General features: G+C 41.0%; 1 protein-coding gene across 1 annotated transcript in view; it reads right to left on the bottom strand.

Moving 5' to 3' along the window:
* Positions 1–15,719, bottom strand: part of NOX4 (NADPH oxidase 4) — a 99,382-nt gene extending 83,663 nt beyond the window's left edge. Inside the window, exons 1-6 of the mRNA XM_072326836.1 lie at positions 15,552–15,719; positions 14,982–15,077; positions 4,581–4,691; positions 3,396–3,480; positions 2,683–2,780; positions 717–744 (exon numbers count right to left, since the gene is read on the bottom strand). Coding sequence (XP_072182937.1) covers positions 717–744; positions 2,683–2,780; positions 3,396–3,480; positions 4,581–4,691; positions 14,982–15,077; positions 15,552–15,608 — 475 coding nt within the window. The 5' untranslated portion in view covers positions 15,609–15,719. The remainder of the gene's footprint in view (positions 1–716; positions 745–2,682; positions 2,781–3,395; positions 3,481–4,580; positions 4,692–14,981; positions 15,078–15,551) is intronic.
* Positions 15,720–16,155: the final 436 nt, after the last annotated feature.

The following is a 16,155-nucleotide window of genomic DNA, read 5'->3' as shown; positions in this document are numbered from 1 at the left end:
TTTCCCCAGAGTCACTAGTAAACAGAACACTTATCAAGACTGACACATTTACAGGCCTATTCAGTAACCCAAATTTACTGCTGTTCAGAGTGATTCCTTTGGGTCCTGTTTTAAATGCTACCAAGTCAGTAGCTTTGTATTTGATATAAATAAGAGTGAAAGATATAAAATCAGGAAAAGACCTTCTGTGCACTTGCAAAGCACTACAGCTCAAGCTTGTGCCTAACCCCTCCATAACTAAAATGTTGCTCTCTTTCAAATTCCTGCCCCAAATATGTCTTTATTTATTTACACTTTAAAAGTGCTGAAGCTTGATAGCTGGGTAATGGTTTAAATTTCTCTGAAGTCCAAAAAACTTTTTAATAAACCTGCTGAAGCAAGAAGACTGCTTTTTGGATATGTTTTTGTTTTCTAGAAATTAAATCATTTAGGAATTTGGTTTTAATATCATGCAGAATCTCTGTTTGAAACTAATCATTTTCTACTGATTCATCTGGACAACAACAGCTTTGAAGATGTTGCTCATCCTACTACAGAGGCTTATGTAATTCCTCCCTCATGACTACTGGGTAAGCAAACCCAGGGTATATTAACACAAACAACATAGCTTAGCTGAGATACAACAAATGCAGCACACAAACAGATAATCAAATTGTTTTGTCCAGGGATTGATGAAGAGCAGCAAACTTTCTCTTTTGGTTTTGCAAAAGACTTACCAGTAGCAAAAAGGAGTTTCCTTGGGTCCTAAAAAACAATTACAGGGGAAAAAAAGGTCAGTAAATAATTCTGTATCCATGTGAATAATGTGGGGAAGAAAGAAGCTCATATGTAGCTCATACAGCTCACACACAATAGATGCCGTAAGTAGTCTCTAATTCTGGATGCAGGAATGTGTTGGACAACAGTTTATACTGACTGCAATTCAACATCAGCTAAAACTTTTGCCTTTGTATTTCCTGAGCAAAGACAAAATATAACATCATGAAAAATTGGGACCCAGGTAATTTTGCAGATAACTATTCCTTGAAAACCTAAATTTACCCAGTTACATCATACCTTTGGAAGGGCAAAGAGGGACACAAGATTGAGAGATTTGGAAATTAAATGGAAGAGCATTTTACTGCTGACTACATCACCAAGAGGTAGGCAGTGGACCCCACTGAAGCAAGACTGAACTCTAAGGAGGTGACAAAAGAAGGCCAGACGCTCCAGTGTCTTTCACAAGCGAAAAGGTGGAAGCAGAGAAGTTCACTGAGGAGATGAGGGGATTTGTCATCCTCACAGAAAACTGTCCCACTCCCCAGATCTTAAGTCTCATGAAATTTTTGTCTTCGCTGCACAGACATTTTAAACAAGCCAACTTGTAGCAAAAGGCAGTGAAGGGAGATAAGCACTTTTCATACAACTCAGGAAAAAAATAAGCATCCCCATCATCATCTGCATCCAAATATGCATACTTTTCCAACGACGAACACAGGATGCCAGTAGCATCCAGATTGCTCATCACAATTAATGAAACACATTTAAGAGGAATTCAAGCAGAAATGCTCAAGAGCTATTAAAGTACCTAAAATCCAGGAACCTTCCATCCTAGAGTTACTTAAAACTTGTTTCATATCCATTTTCTATTGCAAAATTCTTAATTCTGTTTAGCAGAGGCTGCCATCCATACCCTGGCGTGTTCTTCCCTGAGGCAAGCTCTTGCCAACATTTCTGATGAGACTATATCTACTAGACCACTCCTAGCACACACACACTCTTGACTTTAGTCCAGAATCTCAGCACAACAGTTGGTGTTGGTATGTCTGCCTCCCATAGCATAGCTCAGGAATTAGGAATTACAAATTAGGTCATTCACCCAGGGAGCAAAAGACCTTGGATGTTGGTCCTTACGAGCCTGGGCTGACTCAAGTTCTCCTTTTCCAGGAAAGGATGCAGCTGGGATGGAATCATTTTAAATCCTTACCAATTAATTTGGTAGAAAAGCAATGAAGACTTGAGACTAGAACGAATGTAAACAAGATCATAGCCCAGGGAAGAAAAAGTTCTGGACTTCAATCTTAATCCTGAAATCTGCACGTTTCCAGTGCCAAGTGCAGAAGGGATTCGGACTCTGATATGCCTTCAAAAGACCTACATCATAGACAGACAAGCCACTTCTGTAAGTAGAAATTAGCTTCCAGCCCAGCTGATGCAGACAAGTAATTCCACTCTTAGCATATACAGTTCCCATTGCAGTTCAGAAGTGCACATCAGTCTCAAGTCTCACCTATTCTCATAGTCCCACTATATGCCAGCACTACATTCTCAACACTGGAAATGCAGAATATATCTGCCCCAAAACAGCAGCAGAAGCCTTCCAGCTCAGTCCGCACAAGAAACAGAAAGAAGCAAGAAACAGCAGAACAAAGAGCAAGATTAAAGGACCTGGTGGATTTACTTCCACCTCCTAGTGAATTAAGTGTGAATACTGCTGGCTTAACAACATCATCAAAACATACCATGTCCAGAGGAGAATAAAATCCACAGCAATCCATACGACAGTTTTTTCAGTGCAAAAAGCAGCAGTGATCTAAACTGTATAGCTCACAGGATGGATTGTACAGTGCAATTAGATATGCCAACACTAAAATATTTAAATTATGCATTTATAATCAGAATATAAAAGGACAGTTGGCTCACCTCACCACGATAGCGTGCTGCATTTATTGCCAGAAAATCTTCATTGTAATTCTCAGAGAAGTTAAGAGCATTCACCAGATGAGCAGCAACATGTAAGACTAAAACAAATAAAAAAACCACAAGGGAAAACTGAGATCAACAAGAGGTATATTTTGCCCTCAACAAAACAAAAGTGGCTCCATGGATGCCAAGTAACAATCCCATTAACAACAAAGGATGCATCAGTGTCTACAGAAGATACTAGATATTCCGAGCAGAAAGTTGAATGTATATAAAGACTTTTTCACGCTATAGCAATAATTTCTCATTGAAGTGCTTCAGCTGAGAAGTAGCACTGAAAGGTTTCCACCAAGAAATATTTCTTCTTGACTGAATGTGGAATTGGGCTCCACTGCAGAACACTCTGCAGCACCTTGCCTTTTCACACAAGTTTCTGAACCACCATCTAGAATCACTTACAATGGCAGATTCTGACCTGATCTCATTTCCTTACAAAAACTGTAATTTTAAGGAAAGCCTGAGATCTAGATCATAACTTCATGTGTTTTAAGGAAAAATAAAACTCATAGACAGCTGAAAAAGCATTCACAATCTAAGGCAGGAAAGCACAGAGCAAGAGTACCCCCAAATGTATTGTACAGGAAAGACCACCAAATACTGCTTTGTTCAACATGTTCCCAAAGAAGGTGCTGCTCATAACAGTAAGATCTCACCCGAAAAGATGCATATTGTAACACCGCATGTCACGTGGAAAGTTTTACTTTTGTCTATCAGCCTTCTGGTCTTCCTGCTGGCAACCTAATAAGAGAAGAATTCAAGCAATCTCTCTTCTAAAACAAAGCAAAGAAAAAAAAAAATACTAACAGCAACTGAAAGGATTTAACAGTAACTTCAGCTTTTACTATGTTAAATAACCTTGTAAGCACAGCACCTAATCTAAAAACTACAGGTTGATGAAAATAAGACAGTTTTTAGGTGCTGATTACGAACTTTCAGTTGCACCAGTTACAAAGATGCTACAAAGATGTTAAGAGCATATAAAATAATGTCTCTTCAGCTCTTAAAATTCATAATTCTAGCATTATAACTGCTAGAATTGTTGTAGCTATCACTGACTCCTCACTTGAGCACCTACAGGTGGATACAGTCTTACAGCTGCTGCCACACAATGAATAGTACTGGTGGGTTCAGTTTTCAACCATCTAGAAAACAGTCATTTTCCCCAAAATCATGACTTACATTTATCTTGAACTAACCAGTGAATCATAAACAAGCTCAATTACCAAAAACATGCATAGAAAAGAAGCCCTTTTAGCTTTGCCACAAGTCTTTTTCCTCCTGCAATAACCAATATAACAGGTTGGGTACTTTTATTTAGAGTTATTTCATCTCCAGTGGCATTTTACAAGTCATACTGAGTTGAATTTTTTTTGCTCTTGAACTCTACCACAATTCTACTACAGCAGAACAGACACAGATGTCTTTTACATGAGATTTGGAAAAGGAGCAGAACTCATCTGGTCAAAGTTCCACTGCAATCCCACGTCCTACCAAAAAAACTTTCATCACAAGTCCAATCAAACCAGACAATGACAGCCAAGGCATTAATGTCAGTGAAGTCATGAATTGAGGATGAATTTCACTGAATCATAAAGTCATTTGAGCTGGACTTGATGACCTTTAATCACCCTGTCCAATTTCCCTGCACTGAACAGAGACATCTACATCTAAGTCAGGCTCCTCAGAATCTGGTCCAGCCTGAACATCTGTGCTACTGCACCATGCTGGCATATACTGTAGAATAAACAGTGATAAAACATTTAGCTCTTATTATGTTTGGCCAATATAAACCAGGGCATTTTACTCCTTAACTTCTGCATTCTGAGGACAGTACTCACCTTCTGAGATCCCCGGAGGAAGGCCAAGAGAATGCGGCACATTGGGAGCAGGACCAGGCAGCAGTTGAGATTGAGGACAGATGCTGAAGCTCTGCTAACACACAATCCTAGCTGAACAAATACAGGAAGATGATCAGATAACATGGAGAAAAGATGTTCTTAACATTTTAAGCAGCACTAAAGGTCCTTTCTGTTTCTGCTTATATAGCTCCCATGTTCTCTTGGCTGATCGGAACAACGGAGTTTCATAACATTTTACACATACAACGGTGCACAAGACACACCATCCTGGTCTCCGAAAGGAAACAGCTCCCACCTTTCATCAAAAAATTACTGAAAATAAGTTTTGAATTAAAACCTGACTTCTGAAAGGGGCTTAGAGATTGTTTCAAGCTGAATTGATAATATTGTTTCAAGGACTGTCAGGGCATCGTCACTAAATTCCTCATCCATTCACACTATTCCATGCCACATTTGGACACAAAGAAAGCAGGCTCACTTAACTACTCAGTAGGCAGAAAATTAATAAAATCTAATTTCACTAATGTTTTTATCGGTATATTTGGAACTTACATAATTAGAACAAAAACACTTGTCAAATAAATGAACAAAGCACACATTAGTGTCATAACTGTACTTTTTCAGCTTATTTTAGTTTCTCATTCATTTATGAATTTTAAAGAAGTTAGCAATGTGCCATTGTTCTCCTAACTATTAGGCTGAATTACCATTTACCAGCTTTTACAAGAGGTGCTTTCAGAACGTCAACAGATTTCTAGAACAATATTTCTTCCAGTGTTCTCTAAATCCAAATTTTCCAATTCCTAAAGAAATTAACAAAAAACTGATATAACTCTGTATGATAAGTAAGATGCTGCCTAGGTTTTTGTTTTGGACATATACATATTATAACATACAAGTTATTAAAGATCTATCACTTTTGCAGTATGGAACTTCAGGAAGAAAATTTTCTGTCCAAAAAATAAATGAAGAAAAATTAATTAAGTCTTATCTTTCTTATCAAGCAAAAACAGAGAAAGAGATTTTATTTGCCTGGAAATTTATTTTTCAATCTTTACAAAAATATTACACAAGCCTTTTAACATCAGGCTATTTGGTGCTTTTTCAGAGTCCAGTGTGATCACAAACACAGTTGCAAAGCAGGAGCTCCTCTGTACCATAACACACCAAAAGCACCATACTTGGAAAGACCATTTTTGTGTATAAATGGCTGGTTATTGCACACAAAGAGACAGGAGCTTTGTGCCTGCTCTCATGATTAGTAACACCCATGTCCCTGTCTTCTAAAGTAGATCTGGACAACCACCACAACTCCAGCCAACTGAAATTTCCACTTCAAAGTATGATTTAAGCGATGATGCATACATCCATAATAAGTATTTCTTCATCTTTGCCCACTTTAGCTTTATCTCTGCCAACATTACTGTCTAAAGTGAATTTACAACATCAATAAGTATTTTCAGACTATTAGGGAACCTAGCAGTACCCCTGAAGCCATTAGGCTTAAGAACAAGTAAAATGTCTCCTCAATGAGCTACTTGCATTATACAAGACTGCCTGTATTTTCATTAACCTTCGCTCTAAGCTAAAAATGTAACACATTCAAAGCACCGTCATTAAAAACATATATGCAGTTTTATTACAGCTTGCTGATGTGTTACTGAATTCCAGCAATAAACGAGCACATTTTGAGAAACAACCAGAGAATCACAGAATGGCCTGGGTTGAAAAGGACCACAAAGATCATCTATTTTCAAGGTCCCTGCTACGTGCATGGTCGCCAACCACCAGGCCAGGCTGCTCAGAGCCAGAGAACTCTGAGGTAAGCTGAATTATTCCTGTATCTCTTAACAAAGTCCCAAAAGATTAAACAAACAAAAAAAACCTGTTACAGTTTTCTAATTAAATTTCTTGAGTGTAATAACTTCTATTGTATGATCTACATGGCACATCATGAGTTTCTGAAGAACTTATACTGCCCTAGTTTAGACATAAACCAAAAAAGATATCAGTCATCCAATGCATCAGCTATCCTTTATCAGGCACAAGTATTGCATTCGCAAAACTTTAACAGAACAGTCTAGTTTGGAATGTTCTAAAGTAGTTATTTCTAAAATGAATAAAAATTGCACCAAAAAAGGAAAATGACAAACAATTCCACTGATGCGAAAAGAGCCTGAATCATCCATGAGCAGAGTTAAAGAACAGCCCTAATCCAGCTCTTCCAGTCCTTCTTCAAACACAAGGAGTTGTGTTTTTCTATGCCATTCTTTGACAAATAGCACATTCTGATTCCCAGAGTCATTCCTAGTGAGCAATCACCTTCCATTAAACCCAATTCAGTGCTATCAGCATCCGTACAGAGGTTAAGAAAAAAGCAGGAAATGACTTTTCCAGAAACGCAGCACACTTCTAAGAAAGCGTGACTGAAATAGTTTCATGAATGGTTCATTTCAGGTTTTACTCTGAAGAAATAAAATTGGGCAGCGTATGCCAAAAGAAGCTCATGAGCAATTTGAAAACAACAGTAAAGAAATACTGTTAGCAATTCTGAGAACCACAACTCATGCAAGACTCAGAATAACACAGCACTACATTTGCTCTTAACATATATCCAAAGGCTTAAAATATCCCCATGAAACTAATTCTTTCCAAATGGTTTCCAAGTGGTCTCTTTCTTGACTTCCTTTGTATTGACTGGGTGGCATAATAACTAATTAACAAAGTGCATTCTTGGATTGTAAAGCTGGATTGGAACATTCTGCCACTGGAACAATGGGAGAATAAAAGTTTTTGCTCCCCGGCAACTTACTGCTTCTAGAAGAAAATACGTAGCAATACTAACTAGCTCGAAAGCGAGAGAATTATAATTCTCTCTTTTTCCTAAGATTATCATTGCTTTAAGGAAAAAATAAACGTGTTATTTCATGTATATGCATATGAAATTGCTACAGGATCAAAAACAGAGAAAAAACACTTCCAAAAGCTCTGCTGGACACCTTTCTTCATCTGAGCATCTGACAGCATCCTTCTGTATATTCAGTACTACACATGCTTTTAACTCATTTCACTGAGGGAAAAAGAGGCATAGAAAAGCTAAAGAATTAACCAAATTCACTAAGGAAACCTGCAACACCTGTAAGAGGAAATTGATCTCACTACTAACTTGAAGCTGAGATCCCAAAAACTAGGACAGATTTCTTCTCCACACAAGTATAAAGAAATCAGCGTTTTCCTACTATAGAGCAACAGAAAAAGGCTCCATAGATATATAGGGAACACAGTTCGCTCCAGCTATCACTGCCTGCTGTATGCTAACATACCATGCTAACTAGGACAGCAAAGCAAAGAGTCAGCTCTCATCAGATGCTCTGAGTGTTGCTGGTAGCAAAATGAGTTTCTCCATAGTGAGAAAAGATTTTTCAGTATTTGAGGGCTAAAATAAGTTACTGTGTATCAAAGAATTCCCAAAGTTTGTTAGCTGTAGGCAGAGATGAACACTAGCTGCAACTCCAGGTCTACAATCTAATATTCAGTACATGGTTGCAAACGACATTCTACAGGAGAATTCAGGAAAACCAACAAATATTGCTCTCTCTCACTTTTTAAGCCCATCTTGTAGGAAAAATGACAGAAAAAAAGACACGCTTCCATATGTAAATGTGGTACTTCTGATCCATCCTCAGGCCTCTGCCATTTACATGCAACAATCCTAACCAAATCATGGTGTGGGAAAAACATCACCCTTGACACTCTGAAGAACTTCCATTGAACTTCCTCAAATCCATGATTTGGACCCAGAAATCCTCGTGGGGCCCTTCCAACTGGGGATGTTCTATGATTCAAGACACCTGAGTGGGAAAATCCAGAAGCAACATCACATTCTACAGACAGGTTCTGAAGACCTCCTCCCCAAATAAGTACTGGAGCAGATAAAAATATCCTAGGCAGGAAAAACTGTGCTACGCAATGAGTCTTCACCCAGCTTCCTTTTCTTACTAAAATACTCTTTTTATTTTGGATAATAGAGCATATATAATCTAAGATGATAATATGGCAATGGTAATGACATTTTTAGTTCTTTTATGAGGTACAGCTTATCTTCTATGCAGTACTAAGAATCAGTATTGCCACTTGAACCCCACCTATCAGGCAATCCTCAAAAGTTTTTTTTCCCTTTCTGTTCTCCTATTTAGGTCATATTCCTCTTTTTTTATATACAGTCCCTTTGTGCTAGATGGACTCCTCACTCAGCTTAAATCAGCCATGCAATCTAAAGAAAGCAACTATCTTAATCTGAAATTCAGTATTATCTTCCACTTTCTCTGATAATCTTCAGACAAAGGACACTCATAAGATTTCGGATCAAATGTTCATCTGTATTAATTAATCTGTTATAATCCTGACCCCAGAAAATACGATTTTAAAAAAAGATTACTTCTTGTGCCCGGCAGAATGAATGACACACACAAGGACTGGAATACATTTCAAGTTATCTTGCCAAATCCAAGTGTTCAACTCACCCTCTGCAGCAACAGAACAAAGTGTGACAGTAATGTGAACATTAATTTGCAACAACAGCTTGAGTGGTTGACTAAGCAAGGTGCAGCATGACCTAAACTCCAGAAGATCAGTTCTGAGCCACAGGATTAAAGATACCCAAGGCCCAAGGCGAGCCACCACACACTGCAACTCAAGGCCATGGCACTACATTGCTTATTGCCCATTTTGAGTCACAGCTGCCCAGATGTGATCTAACACCTTCTACTTAGGCTTTCTCTATGCTGAATTATTCACCCTCACCCTAACACAGTGGATAACAGTCTGTAAAACCATTATTCTTGTGTGTAATGAAGCTATTTCAGGACCTGCCGCTGTTGGTCTGCTACAGGATACCTTCATTCATCAACTGAAGAACTATTTGGGCCATAATTGCTCACTGATCAACACACAGGCAGTGGAATTGGCTGCCCACTCCAGTGGTGGAGTCACCAACCCTGGAGGTGTTCAAAGAACATTTAGATATTGTGTTGAGAGATATGGTTTAGTGAGAGCTGCTGGTGATGGGTGGATGGTTGGACTGGCTGATCCTGCAGGCCTTTTCCAACCTTGGCAATTGAATGATTCTAAGGCTTTACAACAAAACACCTGAATAAGAACTATATAGTACAAAACCCAAGTTCTTCACTGGCTTGTAACTTACAACAATGTTAGGAACAATGCTGAACTCCAACCTGTCCAGGAAGGACAAAGGGATGAAAGAAAAACTGTTTTAATAAACAACAAAAACAAACAAAAACCAACTGGAATGAGGCAAAGAAAATGCACAAAAAAGGTCAGTTTACAAATTCAGGGAGACTGTCAAGATAAGGCATTGTGAATTAACACTGAGCCTTCACTAGGAGATCCTACATACACACACATGCATCCACACATACACACACGTATACAGTTACCATAGTAACATAAACCTATTAGTAAATATTTTTGCTGCATGTAATAACCTGAAAAACAAATCCCAAATACCTTGGTTACAAGGCAACTAAACAGCAAAAACACACCGATACTAAAGAAAACAAAGGGTCAAATAAACAATTTCCTTTAATGCTTACATATGCAAGGGAAAATGCACAAGCATCACTGAAAGCACAGTCTGGCAAAATCAGCATAATCTTAATTGTCGCGATAAATGAGGAAACAAACAGAAGTAACTAGAACAACAGGAAGGTATTCCAAGTAATAAAAAAGATGTCAGAAATGTAACTGAGTACAGCACAGTATGAAAGCAGCGAATCTACAGATGAGAAGAAAAGTGGGGCAGCATTTTCCCTTTCAGCCACATCCTCAGATTTAATCCATTCCTAAAGAGATCATTCTGAGAATGCATTTTCTCCCTCTGCTGTGAAACCCCAAAGCTTATCGTATTAACAACTATCTGATACATTCAAGTTATTTGAGCAGAACTGGTGAGAGAAAAGGGAAGAGAAAAGGGAAAGACTTGGCCATGAGAAAATAAGTCCAGCGCTGTTAATGTTCATGGTGAAGTCACAGGATCACAGGGGTCAAAAGGGAACTCTGGAGAACATCAAATCCAATGCCCTGATAAAGAAGGTTCCGTAGAGCAGATCAGACTCCACAACCCACCTGGACAGTCTGTGCCAGTGACAGTAGTGCTCTGTCACCCTCAAAGAAAAGATTTTCCTCATGTTTGCATAGAACTTCCTATGCTCTAGTTTGTACACATTGCCCCTTGCTCTGTCACTGCACACCACTAAAAAGAGCTCAACCCCTTCTACTTGACTTCTGCACTTAGATATTCGTAAGTGTTGGTAAGGTCACCTCTCTTAGAATCATTTAACAGCCTTGGTGGTAACAAGTGCAGAGAAGAGAGGGACAATCACCTCCCTCTCCCTGCTGGCCACCCCTTTTTTAATGCAGCCCAGAACACAGTTGGCCTTTCGGGCTGCAAGCACACAGTTCTGGCTCATGTCCAGCTTTGCATCCACCAGGACCCCCAAAGTCCTTCTCCGCAGGGCTGCTCTCAAGAAGATCTTCCCCCAGTTTGTAAAAGTACCTGGGATTGCCCCGACCCCAGGTACAGCACCCTGCGCTTGGACTTACTGAACCTCATTAGGTTTTCATGGTCCTAGTTCTCCAGCCTCTCAATCTTCTCCAGACTCAAGAGCCCAGGATCCTTCAGCCTTTCCCTGCATGGGAGATGCTGCAGGCCCTTGTCTTCATGGCCCTCCACTGGACTCTCTTGAGGAGATCCCTGTCTTTCTTGAACTGAGGAGCCCAGATCTGGACACATTATTCTCAGTGTGGCCTCACCAGGGTAGAGTGGAAGGGGAGGATCGCCTCCCTTGACCTGCTGTCCATGCTCTTCTTAATGTACACCAGGATATCATTGGCCTGCCTGGCCACAAGGGCACTCTTGTCTCACTGCAAACCTGCTTTCCTCCAGGATACCCAGGTCCTTCTTTGCAGAGCTCCTCTCCAATAGGTCAGCCCCTATCCTGTACTGATGCATACAATTAAGCCAAAGAACAAGAAAAAGGTATTTTGTTTAATTCTGTCAAAACCAAGATTTAAGCTCAATCATAAGGCCAACTGTAAATACTGGACTAAATTTGTTGGTCAGATGCAAGGGATTTGTTTGAAAAAGACCTGTGCAGCTAGAGAAGGGAGAAATGTGGAAGTATACAAAGACAAAAACTATCTGGACAATTTACCTGACCAAGCAGACATAAAATCTCCAACAATTAAAACACTGAAGTTACATTAAGGAATCCATGAATCCTCCTTTCTGTAAATTACATCTGGTATGTCTTCTAAGTGTCCCTCATACGGAGAATATTCCTTTCCTCTTTGCTACACTCTTAAACTTTTCTCTAGGCTACACAATGCCAAAAGTTGGCACTTTATAAGTAATAAAAATTTGAGTTGCTTTATCTGTATCATATTCCTGAACACGCAGCCCTAAAAGCATTTGTAAGACAAGGTTATGATCAGCAGTGCTACAAGCAGTTATCGAAACAGGCAGTTCATTGAGGCAGAAGTACTGGGGAGGGTTTTTACATCCACCAGGTTCTGGTTTAATTTATCCTGCAAGAATCTTATAATCACAGAATTACTCAGATAGGAAGGGACCTCAGGAACTCTCTTTTCCAACTTCCTACTTCAAGCAAGTTCAACATGAAACTCAATCTAAGCTTGCCCAATTTATTTTCATGGCACTAAGGGACATGATTTAGTAATTAGATTTGATAAGTCAGGTCAATGTTTGGACTTGATGATCTTGACGTTCTTTTTGAACCTGAATGATTCTGTGAAAAGCTCAAGGGATAGAGATTCCACAGTAGCTCATGGCCTCCTCATCAAGATTCAAATTGGGGAAAGCGATAACATCTGATGCAATGTAAATCTACACACAAAACTTTGCAGTGCTAAATGATGTGCTCTTCCTAATCACACCACTGTATCTGACCTATCTTTGCACTCCCGGGACACCACTATGCTATTACTGCGTTTTTGCAGACATCAGACACATCCAGAGACATACCTGAGTAAGAGTTCAGTACTTTAATAACTCTAAAATCCCACGCTAAGCATCTTGTTTAAGGTCACAAACACAGAATAAAACTGAGCTTCCCTCTTCTGATGGAGGCTGATGGAAAGTGAACCATTTCAGTGACAACTAAAAGGAAAGAATAAACTCATTCTTCACATGGGAAAGTAATAGTGTAAAAGTATGGCAAGCTGAATATATTTCAGATACTCAAGTCTGAAGCTTTATTTCATATGGTTTGCTCCTGTTCTACAGCAACACTTCTTGCTGGAAAGCAGTAACACTACATGTGATAAATCTTGCAGTGCTGAAAGTGAGAATACACTTAAGATTTTACTTTAACATGGTGTACAAGAGAAGAAAAAAAACTCCTGAGTCAACCTCACCAAGACACAAGATCTTTGTTTTTTCAATTAAGAACAATGCAAGCAACTCACCCACGTGTGGAAGAGGAATGAGGTTGGTTATAGAGATGGACCAAGAGATGGACCAATGGCTGTGCAGACTGATGTACAAAAGGTAGAGGAGTAAAAATCCACACAGGATGTTCACAGCAACTGTAGTACAGCTGTGCTGACTCTGTTTCCTAAGGAGGCTAAAATTGGGCTCAACTTTTTCCAACTGTCTAAAAAATATCTATGATTTATGCACTCATACATATATACTAGAAGAGAGAGGAGCAAGCTAACTTTGGCATCTAGAAGTGAGATCTAGACAAACTATAAGTAACTGAATTGTGGGAATGCTTTACAGTGTTTATTGTTTCCCAAGGTTTTAAATTAGTTTTGGACATTTGACCAGAAGTATCTTTCAGACTTAGCTCTTTACTTTCCTCTTCATTTTTAAAGCTCTCAGAACTCCCATAGCTGAAGACACTGCGTGTTAGTCAAACTTACCACATGGCCTCCTGGTCCTCATCTCCTAACCAAGACAATGAAACTGCAGCTTGAGTCATCTCATTGGTACCGCACACACAAGTCCAAATGCTGTCTATTAACTGGCTAATTTTGAAGCAAAAGGAAACCCAAAAAAAAAGGCTAGAAGATGAGCTGGCAAGAGGCAGATGAGTCTTCTGAACTGGGAGGAACTTTGCTGATCTATATCAGCTGACAACCTGACCCTACATGTTGACCCAACGATACTTGCTTTATAAGCAAACTACTAGCTCTGCCAGGAACCAAGACTGTTTTCAAATGGATGCACTGAGCTGCAAAGCCATTAGAGATAATAGTAAAATTAATATGTTTTCTGCTTTTTTTCTCATAAAAAAGCCACTGTTGTAAAATATACAAATGTTTAAATTCTCACGTTTTTCCACTACCTGTTTCCTGAACATAATTGAGTTAGTAAGAAGAAAAAAACAGACAAGCATAATCACCACATCAGCTCATTTTCAAGCAAGTTTCACAAGGATCTGTGGAACTGGCGAGCTCTGGTAATGCTATTAACTGTGTGAAAAATATATATCCTGGATCTACCAAAGACAAAAGAGATGATGTACAGCAGGTTAGGACATGCATCATCCCTGCTTTTGCCCCAGGTCAGCTTACCATTGAAGTCCACAGTGTCACAAAGCACAGCTTTATTCATGCACTTCTACTTGGGTTTTAAAATCCTGAGCAACTCTACAGACTTTTCCAGAAAATTGCTATCACCAAATCTACCTCTTTGCATAAAAGTCATTCCAAGAAACCATGACTACATAACTGTGGGTTTAGAATTGGTCCCTATCTCAATTCCCAGAAACTAACTTTTTGAATTCTTTAGGTGGAGGTGGATGTTACAGTCAACAGTCAAGTCTTCAATAGATAACTCACCTTCCAAGACTTTGTTTTCACAAAACAAAACAATATTTATTTAATTACAATGATCTACACTGGAGCTACGAGCACAGCAACCTAAGACTGAAAGGAACCAAAGAAAGACAACCTGAGATTGAAAAGAATCAAGAGATCCTGAAGCAGACTGGGATGAAAAAGAGCACGTGCCTATCAGCTTGACTAATGCTTTGATGACAGTGGTTGGGCTCCGCCACTGTTGAGCATGTTTGTGTCCCTTCAAGCCTGACAGCAGCAGGCAGGATGGAGGGGGAGGAAGGACTGCTGTCCTACACTTGAGTGGCTCTTCTTCTCAGCATTGGCAATTTTCTCCTGCTATGTAATTGCCAGCAGTCTTGCAGTTATCTCCTATCTGATCTTCTCCAACTTCTCAGGGCTTGCAGGCATTCTCTGTCATTGCAAACACCTTCTGTCCCTTTCCTTTCCCCCATAATCCCCATTTCCAGAGTAAAACTCAGCGTCCAGGTGACTCACCCCTAACATCTGATGCAGATAGTAATACTGCAGCCCTCGGCAGTAGAGCAGGAAGGTCTTCCAGAAGAACCACGCATTCAGCGAGAGCCAGAAAAACTAAAACCAAAAGAAAAGAGAGACTGGAAGTCATATGGACAGACTTTGCTGTATTCATTCAGTTTGTAAGTCACACGCATGTAGTTTCACGCAGGTTTTTTAAATGGAAAACAAGCTTAGAGCAGTTAGCAAAAGTATTTCATTAGCAATGCACGTGGAAGGACAGCCTTTAGGTGACACGCTTTCACTGACACTGAAAACACAGAAGTTCTGTGTGAGGGCTCTTGGGAGCCGGCAAAGCACGAAACGCAGCTCCAAGCTCAAAGCACAGAAACGGAGACAAAGGCAGGAGGAGCAGGACCTGCGGAGCCCCCTTCTCCAACAGACTTTGCCCAGAAGGGCTAACAAAGAGCACAGGCTGCCCGCGCCGGGACACGCAGAGCCCTGCGCCCGCCCACCCGGCGCCGGGTCCACCTCACGCGCGGGCGGGAAGCGGCGCCCCTCAGCGTCCCCAGCCCCGAGGCAGCGCCCTACCAGAAAGAGGTGCTTGCTCCCTTCGTTGGCCAGCCAGCTCCTCCACGACACGGCCATGGTGCTCTGCCCGCCGCCCCCACCACGAGCAACGCCGGCGGGGCTCGCGGGGTGCCGGTGGTGGGGGCGACGGGCGAGCGAACCCTCCTTTTCAGCCGGGCTGGGCCGGTCCTCCCTTCTCCCCACCCCTCACCCCCCGCCCTGTCTTCCGGCCGCCGGGGCGTGCGATCCGGACGGGCTCCGCCGAGCTCCCTGTGGGGCCCCGGCGCTTTGTCCCAAGCGGAGTGCCGCAGCGACCGCCCCCGGGCGGCTTTGCGGTCCCCGGAGCCTCATCCTTGATCGGCGGAGCGGGGCCGGAGCGCTGAGGCTCGTCCCTGCCCTGCCCCGGCGGACTCCTCGTCTTCCCCCCACCTGGAACAGCGTCGTGGTGTGCTGTCTGCATTAGAGCCCCAGAAAGTGGGGGAGCGGTGCAGAGTGCAAGTGCAACGAGACTAGAGGGAAAACAAAGAGGCTGCCTGAGGAACGGGCTGTGGGGGGTGGCTGGAAATGGGAAGGGGCAGATTTGGCTGCTGTGGGTTTGACTCTGCTCACTCATGTGTCCCTAAGA

This window comes from Excalfactoria chinensis, chromosome 1 (genome assembly GCF_039878825.1).
Source record: "Excalfactoria chinensis isolate bCotChi1 chromosome 1, bCotChi1.hap2, whole genome shotgun sequence".
In the NCBI taxonomy this organism is placed as follows: domain Eukaryota; kingdom Metazoa; phylum Chordata; class Aves; order Galliformes; family Phasianidae; genus Excalfactoria; species Excalfactoria chinensis.
The sequence above is the reverse complement of the archived record's forward strand: the minus strand, read 5'-3'. Positions and strand labels throughout refer to the sequence as shown.